This window comes from Coregonus lavaretus, assembly GCF_964263955.1.
Source record: "Coregonus lavaretus genome assembly, chromosome: 3".
In the NCBI taxonomy this organism is placed as follows: Eukaryota; Metazoa; Chordata; class Actinopteri; order Salmoniformes; family Salmonidae; genus Coregonus; species Coregonus lavaretus.
Genome location: NC_139990.1, coordinates 31,882,480 through 31,902,882, shown reverse-complemented (window position 1 = coordinate 31,902,882; position 20,403 = coordinate 31,882,480). Strand labels below are relative to the sequence as shown.

The 20,403-nt window shown below is 42.8% G+C and overlaps 2 protein-coding genes across 2 annotated transcripts in view; one reads left to right on the top strand and one right to left on the bottom strand.

Annotated features, from left to right (window-relative positions):
- Window positions 1–18: 18 nt before the first annotated feature.
- LOC311112346 (protein C-mannosyl-transferase DPY19L1-like) lies at window positions 19–11,167 on the top strand (the record flags this gene model as incomplete). Its single annotated transcript, XM_084155425.1, has 22 exons — window positions 19–337; window positions 447–471; window positions 664–751; window positions 957–1,094; window positions 1,309–1,429; window positions 4,245–4,338; window positions 4,588–4,645; window positions 6,532–6,623; window positions 7,331–7,430; window positions 7,598–7,675; window positions 7,843–7,929; window positions 8,017–8,076; window positions 8,350–8,430; window positions 8,670–8,771; window positions 8,891–8,962; window positions 9,052–9,128; window positions 9,286–9,310; window positions 9,495–9,614; window positions 10,113–10,287; window positions 10,482–10,581; window positions 10,686–10,811; window positions 11,005–11,167. The coding sequence occupies 22 exons, from the start codon at window positions 19–21 to the stop codon at window positions 11,165–11,167; spliced, it is 2,301 nt and encodes a 766-aa protein (XP_084011551.1).
- Window positions 11,168–13,642: 2,475 nt separating this feature from the next.
- Window positions 13,643–20,403, bottom strand: part of LOC311110822 (sodium bicarbonate cotransporter 3-like) — a gene marked incomplete at its 5' end in the record, with an annotated part of 67,053 nt that continues 60,292 nt past the window's right edge. The window contains 9 exons of the mRNA XM_084153400.1: window positions 13,643–14,008; window positions 14,826–14,936; window positions 15,694–15,803; window positions 15,977–16,114; window positions 16,333–16,506; window positions 16,743–16,811; window positions 17,078–17,203; window positions 17,549–17,674; window positions 17,933–18,094. Of these exons, the coding sequence (XP_084009526.1) occupies window positions 13,924–14,008; window positions 14,826–14,936; window positions 15,694–15,803; window positions 15,977–16,114; window positions 16,333–16,506; window positions 16,743–16,811; window positions 17,078–17,203; window positions 17,549–17,674; window positions 17,933–18,094 (1,101 nt within the window). The 3' untranslated portion in view covers window positions 13,643–13,923. The remainder of the gene's footprint in view (window positions 14,009–14,825; window positions 14,937–15,693; window positions 15,804–15,976; window positions 16,115–16,332; window positions 16,507–16,742; window positions 16,812–17,077; window positions 17,204–17,548; window positions 17,675–17,932; window positions 18,095–20,403) is intronic.

Sequence of the window (20,403 nt, the reverse complement as noted above, 5' to 3'; positions counted from 1 at the left end):
CTGGTGTATCTACCTCTTATGTCATCTTTTGAGGCATTCTCGGACTCAGAGTCTGAAAACATGGCTATGAAGACTCGCCGGTCAGGCGACCAGACCCAATTTTGCCCTGAAAGTGACGATGGGGAATTGTTAAACTCAACCAAAGGCATCCCGAATGATGCAAAGGATACACGCGTTTTATTTGCCCGTCATGTCAACAAACGACAGGCACGAAAATGTGTTTCTCATAACTGCGTTTTGCAAACCAAAGATGACGGGTCTGACTCTGCTTTTATCCGAGATAAAGTAGGCATAACTGTGCGATATTTTATGAACATTGGAATCACAGTCATTCTTGGTAAGTTTCAATATTTGCCTCAACTATAAATGTACATATTAACTAATTATCAGCCTATGACTGAGCATTTATTATTTTGATGACAAACCTGTGTGCGTCTTTTTGACAGCTGTCTTGGCTGGACTTCTACATTGGTAAGTTCATTATCCAGGTACTGTATGTTGTTATAACCTATCTAGTAAGCCTCAGCAGCCAATGCTGGCCAGATGCAGAAATGTGGATGTAATTAGTCTAAAGGATTAGGCCTATACTTCATTCAGTCAAGTCATTCAGTCTGACAGACAGACACTTCCCCTTGCTGATGTGATGTCTAAATCTTTGTTTAGGGCTCATCTAACAAACCTCTTTGAAAATGACAAACACTTTTCACACCTATCTTCAATTGAAAAAGAAATGGCTTTCCGCACTGAAATGGTAAGAGGAATGTTGAGATGGGCCAATTGTAACTTACATTTAACAAATTTCCCTCCTGTCCCTCACTGCTTCACACTTCTGCCATCCCAAGGGGGCTTTAGATTTGACATCCTGTGTTATTGAAGAAATTGACACATTGTTACAAAAATAGGCTTATCTGCAATTTCAGCATCCAGTTCACTCACATGTTGGTTTTATTTTGCAGGGTCTGTATTATTCCTATTTCAAGGTCTTCATCAATGCGCCATCCTTTTTGCATGGGCTCCGCCTGATCATGAACGACAGGTTCTCTGAGTACCCTCTTGTGATCAATGCTCTGAAGAGGTTCAATCTGTACCCAGAGGTACAGTAGGAGTTGGAACTATGTCATTATTTTGCAAGCAAGATTTTTGAATTTTGTAAATATGCAAATTATGACAATTCTTTATGTCACCAAACAAAGACAAATGAGAAACAATGGCTATCATTTAATTTGGCAGTGCAGTGAACATTGTATTGCTCTTGTAATGTTTATTTCGTTACAGTGTGTATTCCAGTGATCCCCTCTCTGTTGATAGGTTTTCCTTGGCAGCCTGTTTAGGATTTACACTGGCACCATGGACTTCTTTGGAATCCCCACCAAGGCATGTTGGAATGTCACCAGAGCAGATGGACTGAATCCAGTAGAGAGCTGTGAAGGTACAACTACTCCTAGAACATAACTGCGTTAGGCTTGGGCGATACCCCGGTATAAACGGTATACGGTATAAACGGTATATTTCGAAATACCGACGTATGATTTTGGGGTTGGGGGCTACCCCGCCTAACTATAACAAATCTAAGATGTGTCAATTAAATTATATCCAGCTCAGGGCTCCAGCTTTGCATTTGGTTTGCTAACTTGCTAGCTAATTGGCTAGATGTTAATAACAAGCTTCTTGGTTACAGCAGAGACATTCTAGCCTGAGTGCCTTGCTGAGTACAGTCTCTTTAGCTAACATTCCACTCCTTGCCACTCCTTGTCATTTGCAAAGACTGGCCTTTCTGCCATCTTCAAATATGAACATTCTATCATTAATGAGCTCGAGGAGAACAGGAGTTGATCCTGATTCGATAACCCTCACAGCTATCCTCCAATCACAACGATAATCCAAATATTGGAAGTCACACTTTTTTTCTCCACAGAACATGTTGGTATCCGGTTGCTAAGCAACCATTTTTTGTTTGTCCAGATTAAACCAGTCTGTCAAAAAATTGCTAGCTCACCTCTAAATTCTCAAGCTAAATACATAATGCAATTCCAACCACAAAACCTCGTTACCAAGCCTCAAAATACAACAACTTGCCTAGCTAACAGCTAAATGTTTGTTTTTGACTTTGTAATCATTCTAATTCTATTTTCAAGGCTCAACATGTTGTCATGGAAAATATTAATATTATTTCCAACAACCAATGAGCAACTCCACCATAAATCCAGCTGCATATTGAACGTTGAGATTTTCTCTTTGTCAATGACATGGAGTGGCAAGGAGTACTCGTGCACGACTCCAGGATTTTTGGAGTCGACTCCGAGTCCTGTAGTTGGAGTCGACTCTTGCTCGACTCCGAAAACACGCAGAAACGGATGCGTACACACCACCTCACTATTGCAGAGTCCAGAAGGAAGGCTACATTTGCGTTCTTGAGGACTGACATGAGTATGATGCTGACCATTTGGTCATCAATTTAGCCTATAAAAGGCCTATTTTGTTTGAATATAGGTGATCACATGACATGGGATGATGCGGGGCACTACGCTGATAAATCTATTATTTGCAATGTTATAGCCCTATTCGGACGGGTATTACTAGAGACGTTGGTTTTGTAATTATTATGCAAGAATGTGCGTTATTCCAGAGGACGATTCACACGATACATTTCCCCCCCTGTAATTAAATTAAAAAAGATATATAATTTACTCTTATGACGGAAGCCTGGATGTTTTTATTGTAGGCGTGAAGATATTTGAAGATATTTCAACGACATAGGCTACACTGATGACTCGTGCTTGGCTGCCAAATGTATAGATGTCCCCATAATATTTAAATGGATGAAGTGTGATCATTATCATTATTTTAGCGATCCACGGTAGACGTCCTTCCTAATAACAATGCCCCTCTTCTTGCTGATTTGAGCTGCTGAACCAATATTTGCACTTGAGATGCGTTTATGGATGAGAAAGTGGACTTGCCATTTCAAAAAGTTTAGCGGGGATGCCCTGCTTTGCGATCTATTGCCTAGGACAGAGCTCTCCAACCCTGTTCGTGGAGAGCTACCATCCTCTAGGTTCACTCCAACCTTAATCTAGCCCATCTGATTCAATAATTAGTTGATAAACTGAATCTGGTTAGTTACAACTGGGGTTGGAGCGAAAAACTACAGGACGGTAGCTCTCCAGGAACAAGGTTGAAGCCCTGACCCAGGACATCAACAGCCAGTCAGGGTTTCATTAAATAGGCAATAGGCACAATACTTTTTATTGCACCTAATTAAACGGATGCATTTGGAGATGTTCACTGGCACTATGAAGAATAGCTTTGCCATACTCATTGATAGCCTAATATATACTTTTAATATACTTTTGGTGAATTTACGAGGCATTACTAGACAAGACATAACGAGATACAGATTACCAAAATATAGCCTATGCGCATGGTTCCGACAGTCTGTCTGCCTGGCCGGATCCTCTCTCTCCCTCGCTGGCTCGCCTGCTCTTTCTCTTCGCTATGAAAATGCTAGTGTGTGTTTGGTCTGTTGCTTGTAGAGTAGCTCAGACGACTCATTGATAGCCCATACTTTAGTGAACTTGCGCGAGACATTGCAAGCCAAGACATTTCTAAATACAGCATTGCGATAGCCTATATAATTTGATTACCAATGCACGGTTCTGACTTTCTGCCTGGTGGCCGAAATGCCTATGCCTGGCTGTGTCCCTCCCCCCTCTCTCTCTCCATTGCTAGCTCACTCTTTCTTTGAGTGAAAGTTGCAAGAGTTTGTTCTCCAAGTAGACGACGGCAAGTAGTTCCTCCGTTACAAAAATACTGAATCTTAGGAGTCGATTCCTAGCGGAATCGAAGCTTGACATCCAGAAATGGGAGTCGACACCGGGAATCGACGGGCAAGGAGTCGAGGAATCGATTATTTTGGATTCGACTCCCCACCACTAGCAAGGAGTAGAATGTTAGCTGAAAAGACTGGTACGCAGACTATAGACATTCAATCCCCTCCTGGATCAAGATCCCTGTTGCCTAAATTGTTATTGAAATTTTTTTTATAGCGCCCCTTGTGTGCACTTCTGATAATACTGTATACCCTGGTATGGTACAGAAACGGTATAACGGTTTGAAAAGCTGGATACTGCCCAATCCTACTATGCATTGTAAATAACATCCTGTAGTAACATAGTGTGTCACACTGTCAGGACTGGGAGGCACAGTAAATTGACACCGTGAATATAATTTTCTCCCACTTCTAGGCATGGGGGATGCAGCCTACTTCTATGTCTCCTGTGTCTTCCTGCTTAATGGGGTAATGATGAGCCTGTTCTTCCTCTACGGGACTTACCTAAGGTAAAGAGTTCTTAAACTGTTGTTGGTTTCTCACTAGCCTGGTCCCAGATCTGTTTGTTTTGTTGCATACTCCATGCTGTCATGTAAGCCATGACAAGGAGTGGCATGATGGCACAAACAGACTGGTACCCAGGCTAGTTTATCACTATGGTGTTCCATAAAACAATCGTCTTGGGTATCCATGCTGTTTTGGTGCCCCTTGCCACTCTAGGAGACAATCTGATGTTTTTTGGGGGGGTTTCTTTCCAGTGGCAGTCGTCTTGGAGGTGTCGTCACCGTCCTGTGTCTCTTCTTCAACCATGGAGAGGTGAGAGTTTCGCACTTTGGAGCTGTGTACTCATAGTGCAATCCATATGAAAGTTTCCTCACTGTGCAATTCATGTTTTGCAACTCTTATCTCCCTCACTAACTTTAAGCATCAGTTGTCAGAGCACCTTACCGATCACTGCACATGTACACAGCCCATCTGAAATTAGCCCACCCAACTACCTCATCCCTATATTGTTATTTATTTTGCTCTTTTGCACCCCAGTATCTCTATTTGCACATAATCTTTTGCACATCTAGCATTCCAGTGTTAATACTAATTGTACTGGACTAATTGGACTTCCTGACGGGCCGCCCCCAGGTGGTAAGGGTAGGTAACAACACATCTGCCACACTGATCCTCAACACAGGGGCCCCTCAGGGGTGCGTGCTCAGTCCCCTCCTGTACTCTCTGTTCACCCATGACTGCATGGCCAGGCACGACTCCAACACCATCATTAAGTTTGCCGACGACACAACAGTGGTAGGCCTGATCACCGACAACGATGAGACAGCCTATAGGGAGGAGGTCAGAGATCTGGCCGTGTGGTGCCAGGACAACAACCTCTCCCTCAACGTGACCAAGACAAAGGAGATGATTGTGGACTACAGGAAAAAAAAGAGGACTGAGCACGCCCCCATTCTCATCGACGGGGCTGTAGTGGAACAGGTTGAGAGCTTCAAGTTCCTTGGTGTCCACATCACCAACGAACTATCATGGTCCAAACACACCAAGACAGTCGTGAAGAGGGCACGACAAAGCCTATTCCCCCTCAGGAGACTAAAAAGATTTGGCATGGGTCCTCAGATCCTCAAAAAATTATACAGCTGCACCATCGAGAGCATCCTGACTGGTTGCATCACCGCCTGGTATGGCAACTGCTTGGCCTCTGACCGCAAGGCACTACAGAGGGTAGTGCGTACGGCCCAGTACATCACTGGGGCAAAGCTCCCTGCCATCCAGGACCTCTATACCAGGCGGTGTCAGAGGAAGGCCCTCAAAATTGTCAAAGACTCCAGCCACCCTAGTCATAGACTGTTCTCTCTGCTACCGCACGGCAAGCGGTACCGGAGTGCCAAGTCTAGGTCCAAAAGACTTCTCAACAGCTTCTACCCCCAAGCCATAAGACTCCTGAACAGCTAATCATGGCTACCTGGACTATTTGCACTGCCCCCCCACCCCATCCTTTTTACGCTGCTGCTACTCTGTTAAGTAAGTATTTATGCATAGTCACTTTAACTCTACCCACATGTACATATTACCTCAACTACCTCAACTAGCCGGTGCCCCCGCACATTGACTCTGCAACGGTACCCCCCTGTATATATAGCCTCCCTACTGTCACTTTATTTTACTGTATATATAGCCTCCCCACTGTCACTTTATTTTACTTCTGCTCTTTTTTTCTCAACACTTTTTTTGTTGTTGTTTTATTCTTACTTTTTTTGTTTAAAATAAATGCACTGTTGGTTAAGGGCTGTAAGTAAGCATTTCACTGTAATGTCTGCACCTGTTGTATTCGGCGCATGTGACCAATAAAATTTGATTTGATTTGTAATTATTTTGCACTATAGCCTATTTATTGCCTTACCTCCATAACTTGCTACATTTGCACACACTGTATATATATTTTCTGTTGTATTTTATGACCTTATGTTTTTTTTTACCCCATATGTAACTCTGTGTTGTTGTTTTTATCGCACTGCTTTGCTTTATCTTGGCCAGGGCGCAGTTGTAAATGAGAACTTGTTCTCAACTGGCTTACCTGGTTTTGTTGAGATGAATGTCTTTTGATTGTTGCATACAGTGTATGTAAACTGTATCATAGATCATTATGGGGGTTGGCTGGTGGTGAGTGCTATCTTAACTCATGCTATATATTCCAGAGCACTCGGGTCATGTGGACTCCACCGCTGAGGGAGAGCTTCTCCTATCCCTTCTTTGTCCTGCAGATGCTGCTGTTAACATATATTCTCAGGTATATTCAGTTCACATGCCATTGATCTAAACTATTTACAACCATCTTGGGCTTCACCACTCTTTTCAAAGCCCTATCTGTGTTTTATGACTTAGATAAATGAATATACACTGGTGTACAAAACATTAGGAACACCTTCCTAATATTGAGTTGCACCCCTTTTTGCCATCAGAACAGCCTCAATTCGTCAGGGCATGGACTAGAAGGTGTTGAAAGCTTCCCACAGGGATACTGGCCCATGTTGACTCCAATGCTTCCCACAGTTGTGTCAAGTTGGCTGGATGTCCTTTGGGTGGTGGACCATTCTTGATAAACACGGGAAACAGTTGAGCGTGAAAAACCCAGCAGCGTTGCAGTTCTTGACACACTCAAACCGGTGTGCCTGGCACCTACTACCATACCCTGTTCAAAGGCACTTCAATCTTTCGTCTTGCCCATTCACCCTCTGAATGGCACACATACACAATCCATGTCTAGATTGTCTCAAGGCTTAAAAATACTTATTTAACTTGTCTCCTCCCCTTCATCTACACTGATTGAAGTGGATTTAACAAGTGACATCAATATGGGATCATAACTTTCACCTAGGTTCACCTGGTCAGTCATGTCATGGAAAGAGGTGTTCCTAAATGTTTTTGTACACTCAGTGTATGTCACTGATTATTAATTAATTCAAATAATACTGTTGTCTTTGTACGATTTTGTAGGCATTCCAACCCTGAAAGAAGATCCTTAGTAGCTATTGGTGCTTGCAATGTTTTGTTCCTTCTTCCTTGGCCATTTGCCCAGTTTGTTTTGCTAACTCAGGTAAATAAATCCACACTGAGGTAAAAACACATGCCTGGAAAATAGCCTGGTAACATTCCTGTGGATATACCAGTCAATTTACAAGATTATGTTTATGTACTGAAGATCCTCAGCTGTACAATAATCGTGACAATGAATTGAAATGCCTATGTTGTCTGTGTCTTCAGGTTGCATGCCTGTTTGCCTGTTATTTTATGGGCTATCTCTCCACTGCCAAGATGAAATCACTACTTGTTGTGCATCTGGTAAGTATTACTACTGAATTGATATTTAGGCATAATCATCACAGGTTTAAGACTTAGAAACATACTAGTATCTGCTATTTTTGTGAAATGATCATAGAACAGTTCCAACATGAACAATGTTCATCAATTATTTTTATTTGCTGAACAAAAGTTATTTCTCCTTTCAGACTTCATTTGCCATCTGCTTTGTCTTGCTGTTTGGGAATTTGGCACTTTTTACATCTTTTTACATTTCTTCCCTCGTTGCTGGCTGGGTGAGTAGACTGGGAAATAGACTGCAATGCCTGAATACACAAGTGTCATTCTGTCACACCTCATTCCTGTATGGTGGTGTTTTCCAGGCCATCATCGCACTGCGAGATGATATCACAAGAGTCTGCAAACCTGGAATCGTCACAATTGTATGAAATCCTGTTTGAATAATTGTTGTTTATAATAATGTTAGTTATTTAGTTACATGCAGGGGTTAATTGGTGAAACTACGTTCCTCAGAATTGGCCATTTTCCCATGACCTTTTATAAGATAAATATATTGAATTCCCATGGTATTATACCATCCCAAGGGTCTCCACTCTATACCCCCAATCGTAACATGCAATTACACAGCATTATTTAGTGGCAGAGTGCGACATATTACAGGTTTTGAGTGTTAACTTTTTCCTCTAAATCCTCAGCTTGTCCAAGGTATTGCCTGGTTTACCTCTACTGTGCTTCTCAAATTCTTCATGTCGTTCATCCTCGGAGTATCCAATGATGTAAGTTCTTAGATGAAAGTCTGTTCAGCATGATCTCAACGTGGGCTATGAGTGACCCATGAAATAAAAATACAATGTTATTTGTTCCCCACAATGTATTCCTCCTCCCTTTCTCTTTCACTGATGGAGTCTACTCATTTAATGTCATTCTCACACTTCCTGTTTCAATGTTTCCATATGAAGGTGTGAATGTCTGCATGACTTTAACATCATCGTGTGTTTCTCTATTTTTCCCACAGGCTCACATTGGCAACTTGATCAGATCCAAGTTGACCAACTACAAGGATTTCCACACGTTGATGTGCACCTGTGCTGCAGAGTTCGACTTTATGGAGCTGGAGGTAGGTTTAATTTCATGAGTGCTGCCTCTGAGCTTACTTTTGACGGTACTATTTGGTTGTTGATTTTATTAATTTTTTATGGCTAAGTGTTATTTTTTTATACTGTATTCTGTTTCCAGACTTTGTTGGGATACGTTAAGACATTGATACTCCCGGTAAACATAGTTATTGTGGGCATCATTTCTGGAAAGGTGAGACACATTATTCTCGATTTTGGCATTGCTGCTCATTTAAGTCAATTTGAGTGTCTAATGTAGTATTATAAATAATTCCTTTGAAGGCAATTAAAGAAGTCTGGAGATCTCTTAGGCGCGAAATAATTTACTCTAAAGAAGACATCGATATTGACACTGAGCAGTAAGTAATTTCCAATCCAACAAGTCGCATTGTATTATATTCACTGGACACTAGCTCCACCTACTGTCTTTATGGTATACAGACAGACTGCTGATAGCTTCCTGCAACATTGTTGTGTTGTTTGTGACTCATGCAAACATCTTCTATCATATTTTAGGCCGGCACAGTTTGCTAATGGGGAGGTAAGCCAACTTAGCTACTTATTTTCACTTTCAAACCAACATCACAGCCCATATTAGCAGCAGTTTTTTGCAGCTATTTTCCTTGAAGGCACAATGACTCGTGAATCATTACAGCGCTCATAACTTCCACTGTGTTTCCCTGCCTGTGTGTGTGTGTGTGTGTGTGTGCGCGTGCGTGTGTCAGATGGTGTACCATAGTCTGCAGCTGGTGGCCTTTGCCGTGCTGGCGATCTTGGTCATGATAATCAAACTCTTCCTGGCCCCGCTCATGTGCCTCATGGCCTCCCTGATCTGCTCTAGACAGGTGAGACGTCTGTAGACAGACACTGACCGAGACAAACAGACAGACAGACATGGAGAGACAATAGAAATCACATGGGTCACTTTCCATTTTCTTTAATTGACCTCCCTCATACCAGCTATAGAAGCTATGCTGAAACAAATGAATATCTTATTAGTACTCCACCATAGTCAGCATTAGGGTTAGTAACTGGACTTTGGTCCAGGCAGTCAGAGCACATCATAGTGAAAACATCCCCCAAATCAAATGTCCTTGTGAATGGATTTATAATAATGTCTATAATAAAGACTGTCTGATAATTGATCTACGTTGGTTCTTCATTGATCTACCGTGGTCCTCTGTAGCTCAGCTAGTAGAGCACGGCGCTTGTAATGCCAAGGTAGTGGGTTCAATCCCTGGGACCACCCATACACAAAAAAAATTATGCACGCATGACTGTATGTCGCTTTGGATAAAAGCGTCTGCTAAATGGCATATTATATGTTCTCCAATGCTCCGCAGTTGTTTGGCTGGATAGGGGAGCACTTCAAGCGCCACATCACTGTGTTTGGCATCCTGTCCATCATGGCCATCCAGGGCGTGGCCAACTACCAGAGCCAGCGAGGAATCGTGGGAGACTTCAGTAACCTGCCTCAGGAGCAGCTCCTGGAGTGGATCAATGCCAACACCATGCCCAGTGAGTCATGTAATGTTACGACATATTCCTAGCGTGTGCTTTTCAGGGGCCAGAGATTAGTGGGTATACAGTAGAAGGCTGAGCTAGTTCAGTTGCTGCTAAGCTCTGTAGATGCATTACTATCTAGGATAGATCTGAATTAGTGTAATTATTGTAACGCAATAAAATAAAATTGTATTTGTGTGTGATCCAAGATGCTGTGTTTGCTGGCTCCATGCCAACCATGGCGAGTGTGAAACTGTCCACTGGTAGAGTCATCGTGAATCATCCCCACTACGAGGACACTTGGCAGAGGTAAGACTGCTACAATTCCCCTATGGGTTATGCATTGCAGTAATATCTGATGAGGCACAACCCATTGTGTTTGTCAGTAAGTAACGTATAATATATTCCCACAGGGAAAGGACCAAGTTGGTGTACACCATGTACAGTCGGAAACCGGCCAAGGAGGTGAAGAGGAATCTGATGCAGCTGCAGGCAGACTACTTCATCCTGGAGGACTCTTGGTGTAACCGACGCTCCAGGTAAACAGGGTGGTATTATTAAGCATACCATAGCAAAACGTTTTGCCATAGAAAATTAAAACACGTTTCTTATTGGCCACTTTCCCTCCCCATTTCAGTCCATTTACTTCCTTTTGGTGCCTAATGAACAAAGCCCTGTAGTACTATGTTCTCTCAATCTCTGATTCCCATCTAACTGTGCTATACTTCACAGGCCAGGCTGCAGCATGCCTGAGATCTGGGACGTGGAGGATCAGGAGAACAGAGGAAAGTTGCCGCTATGTACCCTACTGTCCATCGACTCCCGGCCTCACTTCACCACAATGTTCCAGAATAAAGTCTACAAAGTGCTGAAAATCCCCAAAGATGCCAAATAAAACCTTTAATATAGGGATATCATTTTGATTAAACATGTTCAACTTCAATTTCCTTAGTCTGTCTTAAAAAAAAAATCTCTACAGGATAACGCCTTTATATCTCTTGAACACCTCTGTGTATTGTGCACTGTGTACTTTCACATGCTGATGGGGTGCTATGTGCCTGGGTTAAATATGCAGATTGAAATAAGACATTTACACACTTTTTATTGCTTTCCATCAACAAAGTTAAAAAAAAATAGTTTCCATCCTATGTTATTGTATTCAACAACATTACAGGATGATTTTCTGTGCAGCAGTAGTAAGGTCAGTGTAATACATGGTCCTAAAGTGGTCCCTGGTAGAGCATGGTGCTTGTAACGCCAGGGTAGTGGGTTCAATTCCCTGGACCACGCATACATAAAATGTATGCCCGCATGACTAAGTCGCTTTGGATAAAAGCGTCCGCTAAATGGCATATTATCCTAAAGAACACCCTGTTTCTATGGTGCAGAACAGCCATATGTATATTATCTATGGTACAGATCATATAATACACATGGAATCCATTGCACTGCAATACCATTTGTGTTCTACATTGAGTTGTGGTACCTACTGCGCACGTATAGGATCACAAATACCAAAACAATATTTGTAATGACTCGAAATAGCCAACATTTTATCTGAATTCTGTTCAAACTAAAATTATTCAAATTAATCCATTTATATTTGTTTCAAAAACAATGTTTGGAGAAATGTACCAGATTTTTGTAACTTTCACCAGTGATATTAAAGCTGCAATAATTCGGTGTAAATTCACTGATTTTGCATAAAAAATAACATCCATTGATTACAGTACATTACAGTTCTTACTATTTGTGAACAAACACTACATCTGTGACATAGAAACATACAGTACATATCTTGACCGAAAATGGGTACGATGAAGTATTAATGATATTTGTAACGTTATTAATCAGTTCAGTTGCCGGTTTGGTTGAAGAGGATATGATTTTCACTAAAACATTCAGATCACTACTGCTGTGTGTGTGTGTGTGTGTACTACCTGAACATATTTACTATACTATGTCTACAGTATGACTAAATTACACAAAGAGCATTCACAAGGCACATAAGCTATTGTCTGTATAATCAACTACACACTAATATAGTCAATAGAGCAGACACACAAAGTGGATGGGGTTTGACAAACTCCCCTTAGACAGCTCAATAGAACCATCACTCCAGACATTGCATTGTACTCAACACAAGTCTATTATTGCTAAAACAGGAGCATGTGTGCTAAGCAATGCAATACATTTTACAGATCTTTTTTAAAATATATATATATATATTTGAAATATCTGTAATACTGAACATACTGATGATACGTTTTACATGTGACACAAGTATTAAAACATGTGCAGCATAAGTTGTACAATACTGTGTGAATAGAACTTTACTGCACAGAATAACGTTGTGCATTGCTATTAGAAGAAATCTGACGGCACAGTAATTTTTTTTAACCTTCCTGTTTATCAAAAATAATTGTCCCAACAACAGACAAATAGTTATGCCATTGAAATACGGTATGAGTAGTGAGACAAATTATGAGGGTAAAGAACTTCCCACAATCAGAAATCATGTTGATTCCTGAGTCGTTACTTTTTCTAGACATTTGAGCAGCAGTTCTGTGGATCTTCAGATTCAATGTTTTTAACTCAATTCAGGCCTGTGCACTAATTCCTACTGGCAAAGAAATCTAAAGTGCTTATTGTAATATTCATTTCACTTCCTTAACCTTAAATTATTATTTTTATTATTATTGTCCATTAAAACATCAAAAGCACACAATTCCACTAAAACAGCACAACAGTGACATTCACTTTTTAAAAAATTATAAGCTGAACAACTTGATCTGAGCAGCGATATCAATACTGAGAATACAACTTGCAGAGTATACAGTACGGATTCAGTACAGGGGCAGTGAAAAGATGTTGCCACTCCAACCTTTCTGTCAATGTTTCACAACCAAGAAAGATTATGGGGTATAGTCGCCTAAATGTATACATTCTTCTTTTGGTTTGCAACAGTTTAGATTTAGATTACCAGTGATATGTAACCAGTTTGCACTGATGAAATCACAGAAATAACAACCTGAATCATGGCTTGAGTGACATGTGCTTTTGTAGCTGGTTTGTGTATATTACCTTTTGTAAAGTAAATATATATTATTTGTAAGAATTCTTTTTGACAGAGACCAGAATAGCTCACACATGACGTGTGCTAAAAAACAGGATGTACATGTGAATCTCTTAAAAAATGTTACAAAATATTGCTTAAAATTGTAATGAGAAAATATACCTTTTAAAATTAAGTAAATTCACGCATACATGACAAACGAAGAAAGATTCCGCATCAGTGTGGCGGTGGTGGCCCCATCCTTTGGCATCTGTGGCAGTGGGTGGGAAATGATTGGTTGACATGGGGTTTGGACCCAAAATGGTGGGGGTCTGTGGGCAGTGTCAGTCTGGTTCATTCATATCCCAGCAATGTGCTCGCCACTGCAGGGCAGTCAGTCCTCTGTGCACTGGGGGGCCTCAGGATCCCCAGAGCTACACTGGACCACTGGAGGTCACTGGAGCTCAACTGTTGACCCAGCAGACCCACAAAAGGGGCTTCTCCAGAGACCAGTCTGACTTCTCTGCTCCAGGCCTAGCCAGGGTGGCCCTCTGTGGGGTTGGGGTTGGGGGGGGGTTAGGACAAGGTCTCCTCCATCACAAGGCTGTCTCCAAGGCTGAATTCTGCCCTCTTGCCTCGGTGGTGTCTATATTGACTCTAACACAGGCCACCTTCTCCTGGCTGCCAGAGACAGAGACAAGGGAGGGAGATAGATGGGAAGAGAAGCATCAGTGGGCTGGTTGTGCTGTGCTGGGCCAGGATATCAATGTGTAAAGGATGAGCAGGAAATGTGTTGCTGATTTAAGTGCATTGCTGTCTAGAAGAATGCCAGACGGAGATGCTAAAATTTAACTCAAAGCTCATACCATGCTCTAAGAATATGCAGTTGTTAACACCCTAAACTTGAAGATGGTGAGCTCATGTGTTAAAGTATGTTGTTCTTAACCATTATAATTGGGGTAAAAGGACAAAATGTGTCAGCATCGTGTTAGATCCTCAGGACGTTAGAACCTCAGGGCAAAGCCTCTTGAACGCTTTGCTTTTATATGCTGTAATGTAATATATTACAACATGCATTCATATATATTGTAATATATGAATGTATCTGTAGGCAAATACAATATTCAATATTATGTTTTCTGCAAACATCCACACAAAATTCAGATTTCACAACATACATTCAACTGAACATTACGCAAGTTATGACACAGCAAAAGCAATAACTTAATATTTGCATTACATAAGAATGGATGCATTGTCCTTGTCATACCTATTAATTAATGGGCTAGTAACATAATTAAGTAGACTAGTTTGTTATATTGGATTAGAATAGTCACTGAATATAATATAATTATATGATCTATAAGGGGTGAGTTATCGATATGATCTTGTCTTAGTGAGATTTCAGTAGACCTGAGGTGTGCCTGGAAAAAAGCTCCTCCATTTTTAGGAGAAAGAGGGGGGACAGCTAAAGGCGAGTCATTGTCGGCATAGCTACCTTTGGCTACGCTTCATAGATGGGCCGAAGTCGGCGCTCATCGCCACTGCTTTGCAAGCCCCGCTTTTGGCCATTTCCTCAGAGATATTAACATTGCTGAGGTCACATGAGCTACATGCAGCGAGGAACAGGACAGTCAGAACAGGGGACAGGAGACAGAGATACATGCATATGGATAAGGTAAACAAACAAAAGATTGAAGCACACAGGGCCACTTGGCAGCAGTTCTCTGTCATTGTATCTTGCACAAAAATGATGTGCTGGCTTATGTGTAACAATTGCTCTGGAGGCAATAGTTACTCTTGGGACAATGATTGTCTGGGCTGAGTTCTCTATGTAATCAATGTGTACATTAGTCATTAGTATTCACATGGTTTTAGAGCCTTTTTACCTTTCCATGATACTGTGGAGCATTCTGTATCATCATAGCAATCCCCCCCAAAACACAAACATAACAAGCAGGGAGTGTGTTTTCAATAAAAAGGCATGATCTACAGGTATAGTAAATAGCCAAGTTACGATTTTGGCCATGCGCTCATTGATGTTACTGTATATTACTGAGTAGGGTTAAAACTCAGCACGTGGGCTGGATATATCAGACACCCACCCCTACCGCCTCTTCATCCATTGGGAGGGTATGAGCGATTATTCTGTATGATCTGTTCAAGATAAACACATTACAGAACTAACATCATCACTGTTACCTTTACATGCAATACCAAGAATGTAGAGATGGAGAAAAATTCTAATACCAAAACAAAATCATATCATAAAATCATAGAAAGATAAAGACAAAGCGTGTCCTTCATTTAGCTATCCAGTGTAATGGATTGTATTGTACTCTGGTTGTATGGTGGGCAGCACTCACCTCCCTGACAGAGTTTTGACTGGGATCTTGAGCAGGTTCCCACCGTCATAATGGACTTTCACAGCATTCACGCCCACCTGCTCTTCTATGAGCAACAAAGCCTGAGCCTCCTGGAACCAAGGGGACAAGCAAAGAATTACAATTGAGTGTAGTCAAATTTCCATGGTCTGAGCACCTTTGCCTGTTCTAGTAATTTGATTTCTGTGGGGACAAGTCATGTTAGCGTGCTAGACAGTGAATGTTGTCTGGGAACTAAAGGCTTTAAAGTGCTACTGTGTGTTACCCGTTTCTCCCTCTCCTTCTTCTTCTTGTCATCCTCTTTCTTCTTCTTGCTCTCTGGCATCAAGTCGTCCAGATAGCTGAGCTCCCTCTTGGTAAAGAAAAAGTCCAGAAGCTTCCGAATGAAGACGAGGGCCAGCACCTTTAAGAGAAAATAGGATATTTTAAGGGAGAGAAAGGGAGTAAAAGGACCACAGAAACTCATACAGAAGGTTTTAGATATTTTCATGTTCACAAACCCCCTTGTTGTTAGACAAGATATCACGTTTCTCCAGTTTGTAGATGTGGAGAGTGATAATACCATAGAGAGATGGAATGATGTTAGTATTACTATAGAACATTTATCTCTATGGGTATTACCATAATTGGGAATACGACGGCGGCTGCGGAGGCCTTGATGACCCACAGCAGTATGAGGCAGGTGAGCTGCACCAGGGTGAACACATGGACCTTCCACAGGGGAACGTAGCGCAGGTAGATCAGGTCAGGCTGGTGCTTGGCTGGCATACCAAACAACTTGATACGGTCAAAGAACTAAGAGAGAGAGAGCCCCGTTCATTGTTCATTTCATATTTTAGTCAGGAAACACATGAGATTAAATAGTTTAAATGTGATGACGTTTTCTTGATAAAAGAGAGTTTAATTACAAAGGAGTAAGCTCATCATTACAGACAAGGCATTGCATTGCTTTACTGTTAAAGATTAAAAACTATGATCATATCTTCAATCAATCAATCATATCTTGAACAAATCATTGAATATAATCTCACCTGAATGCCTTTGAGTGAAGAGGCTCCCATGTAGAGGAAGACCCCGTATAGCACTGGCATAGGAATGAACTGGAGGGTGGGGGAGAAGTTGAACATACAGTATATCATAATAATAATCATCATCATCATCATCATCATCATAAATTATATGGGATTTAAACTGCCTTTAAATATTCCATGTCAACATTTCAACTGTAAGGTGAATATACAGTAAAACAGTCAAACTGCTTATCATTCACATTGCCTGTCATGGCATTGGTTCCAGCACCCATTGTCTTATAAAAATAAGATGGCTTATTAATATAACACTTTCCTAAAACCCAAAGAGCTGTCACCTTGAGTGCGGAGGTCATGAAGACAGAGCAGCCCATGAGGACAAAGATCATGAAGCCGGTGACCCTCTGCTCTCTGATGCCCAGGAACTTGGGCTGTTCTCCTGGGGCCGAGCAGCCCGACTCCACCTTTAAATTTGATTAGATTACATTAGATTAATATTTATTATACTCAGAGAAATACATAATTTTTTCAGACTTGTACATTAACATAAAAAACAAACCCATAACTCATCACTTAGACCAGAATTGTCAAACTTAATTCCTGGAGGGCAGAGTGTCTGCTGGTTTTTGTTATTTCCATTTGTGTCTGGTTAAAACCTAGACAACCAGGTGAGGGCAGTTCCTAACTAATCGACGACCTTAATTGATCAATCAAGTACAAGGGAGGAGCAAAAAAACACCCTCCAGGAATTGAGTTTGACACAGGTGACATAAACAAAGACTAAACAAAGACCACAGCAGGCTGCCAACCTTGAGGCTGTTGACGTGGGAGATGGAGAGCACGGTGGCAGCTACGAACCAGGGCAGGCCCATGATGGAGCACACACCCAGCATTACCGCCACCACCAGCAGGTCCAGATGGTAGCCACAGCCTTTCTACATGACAGAGAAGAGGGGGAAAACAAGGGGGTAAAAGAAGAGGATAAAAAGCCATTATACTATAGTTGGACCACCAAATTGTACACAGTGAATACATTTCATGAAAACACTAGCTATATTCAACACAGTGAATGATAATATAATGGACAGAACAGGGTGACAGAATCTTTGTAAAAATGTGTCTGTTCCACCTTGACAGTGGAAATGGAGCCTGTAGAATTCATAAATCTATGCCATAAACCAGCATTTGCTCACCTTGAGCTTGTGCTCCTTGCGGTTGATGATGACGGCGGTGATCTGCTGGTCCATGAAGATGAGGATGGTACAGAGCAGAGCAGGCAGCGCCGCCACCAGCAGGGTCCACCAGGGGTTGGTGCCCAGCGGGGAGATCAGCCAGCCGCGATGCTTGGAGGTAGGCTGTAGACCAGACCACAGAGTTAGCTTTTAAACTAATGCTAATAGCTTGCAGTCAGGGTACAGTGTTCGCTAGCAAGAGCTTGTAAGTTCAAGTTTATTTGTCATTTGCACAGGAACACATGGTGTACACAGTACAATGAAATGCTTGAAGGTTCACGTCTCAACAATGCAACAACAATAACGATAGAAAAATAAAGTAATAAACATGAATTAATAGAATAGAAGCTCAACGGATAACATTTTAGCAGAAGTATAAATACAAGGAAAGCACTCAAACGGATTGGCATTACAATATTTACAGGGAATGGGGATATGGAGAGCAAAGTGTTTTGTGCAATATTAAATAGAAGTCCAACAGCAGTCGTGGTGTGTGTGGCTTTGAGTGTGTTTGTGGGAGTGTGTGTGTGTTTTTGTATATGCATATGAGAATAACATTGACGTATACACTGACACGATGACGGAGTTCATCAGGAAGTGTATAGGGGATGTTGTTCCCACTGTGACGATTAAAACCTATCCAAACCAAAAACCGTGGATAGATGGCAGCATTCACACAAAACTGAAAGCGAAACCACCGCATTTAAAAACCGCAAGGTGACTGGTAATATGATCGAATACTGTCAGGAATAGCTGAATGTGGATGTGGTGCAGGAATCAGGCGCAGGACACAGAAGCTTCGTCCAACACACTTTAGTAGACGACCAAGAAATAACAAACGGGCCTCAAAAGAGCCCGGAGGCGAGCGATTACGCACACCGCGCGTAAACACCAAAATACAAATAAGTGCGCACACAAGTGCGAAAACTCTCCAAAACAATGGAGCAAAACAATACAGCACCTGCTGACAGGCGGACAATTACACACAACACACGACTAACAAAACGAGAACTTATAGGACACATAATTAACACTAAACGGAAACAGGTGTACAACTAAGACAAAACCAAACAAACATCGATAACATACAACGGTGGCAGCTAGTACTCCGGGGACGACGACCGCCGAAGCCTGCCCGAACAAGGAAGAGGCCTCGGGGACGACCAGGAGGACGCGGAGCAGGGCGCGTGGAATGACCACGGTGGAACTCAGTCAGGAGAGACGGGTCCAAGATGTCCCTCCTCGGCACCCAGCACCGTTCCTCCGGGCCGTACCCCTCCCACTCCACGAGATATTGGAGACCCCCCATCCGACGTCTCGAATCCAAGATGGACCGAACTGTGTACGCCGGAGCCCCCTCGATGTCCAATGGGGGCTGAGGAGTCTCTCCTATCTCACAGACCTGGAGTGGACCAGCTACCACCGGCCTGAGAAGAGACACATGGAACGAGGGGTTAACATGATAATCAATAGGCAGTTGTAACCTGTAACACACCTCGTTCAATCTCCTCAGGACTTTAAAAGGCCCCACAAACCGCCGACCCAGCTTCCGGCAGGGCAGGCGGAGGGGTAGGTTTCTGGTCGAGAGCCAGACTCGATCTCCAGGTGCGTACACCGGCCCCTCACTGCGGTGGAAATCGGCGCTCGCCTTTTGTCGACGGATGGCCCGCTGCAGATGGACGTGTGCAGCGTTCCACGTCTCCTCCGAGCGCCGCACCCACTCATCCACCGCAGGGGCCTCGATCTGGCTCTGATGCCATGGTGCCAGAACCGGCTGGTACCCTAACACACATTGGAAAGGGGTTAGGTTGGTGGAGGAGTGGCGGAGAGAGTTCTGAGCCATCTCTGCCCAGGGAATATACCTCGCCCACTCCTCCGGCCGGCCCTGGCAATACGACCTCAGAAACCTACCCACATCCTGGTTCACTCGTTCTACCTGCCCATTGCTCTCCGGGTGGTACCCCGAGGTAAGGCTCACCGAGACCCCCAAGTGCACCATGAACGCTCTCCAGACTCGGGAGGTGAACTGGGGACCTCGATCAGACACTATTTCCTCGGGTACCCCGTAATGCCGGAAGACGTGGGTGAATAGTGCCTCAGCGGTCTGTAGGGCAGTAGGAAGACCCGGCATTGGGAGGAGACGACAGGCCTTAGAGAACCGATCCACAACGACCAGTATGGTGGTATTCCCCTGAGAGGGGGGAAGGTCTGTAACAAAATCCACCGAGAGGTGAGACCAGGGTCGTTGTGGAACGGGCAGGGGTTGTAACTTCCCCCTGGGCAGGTGTCTGGGTGCCTTACACTGGGCGCACACCGAGCAGGAGGAGACATAAACCCTCACATCCCTGGCTAACGTTGGCCACCAGTACTTAGCGCTAAGGCAGTGCACTGTCCGGCCAATACCTGGATGTCCAGAGGAGGGTGACGTGTGA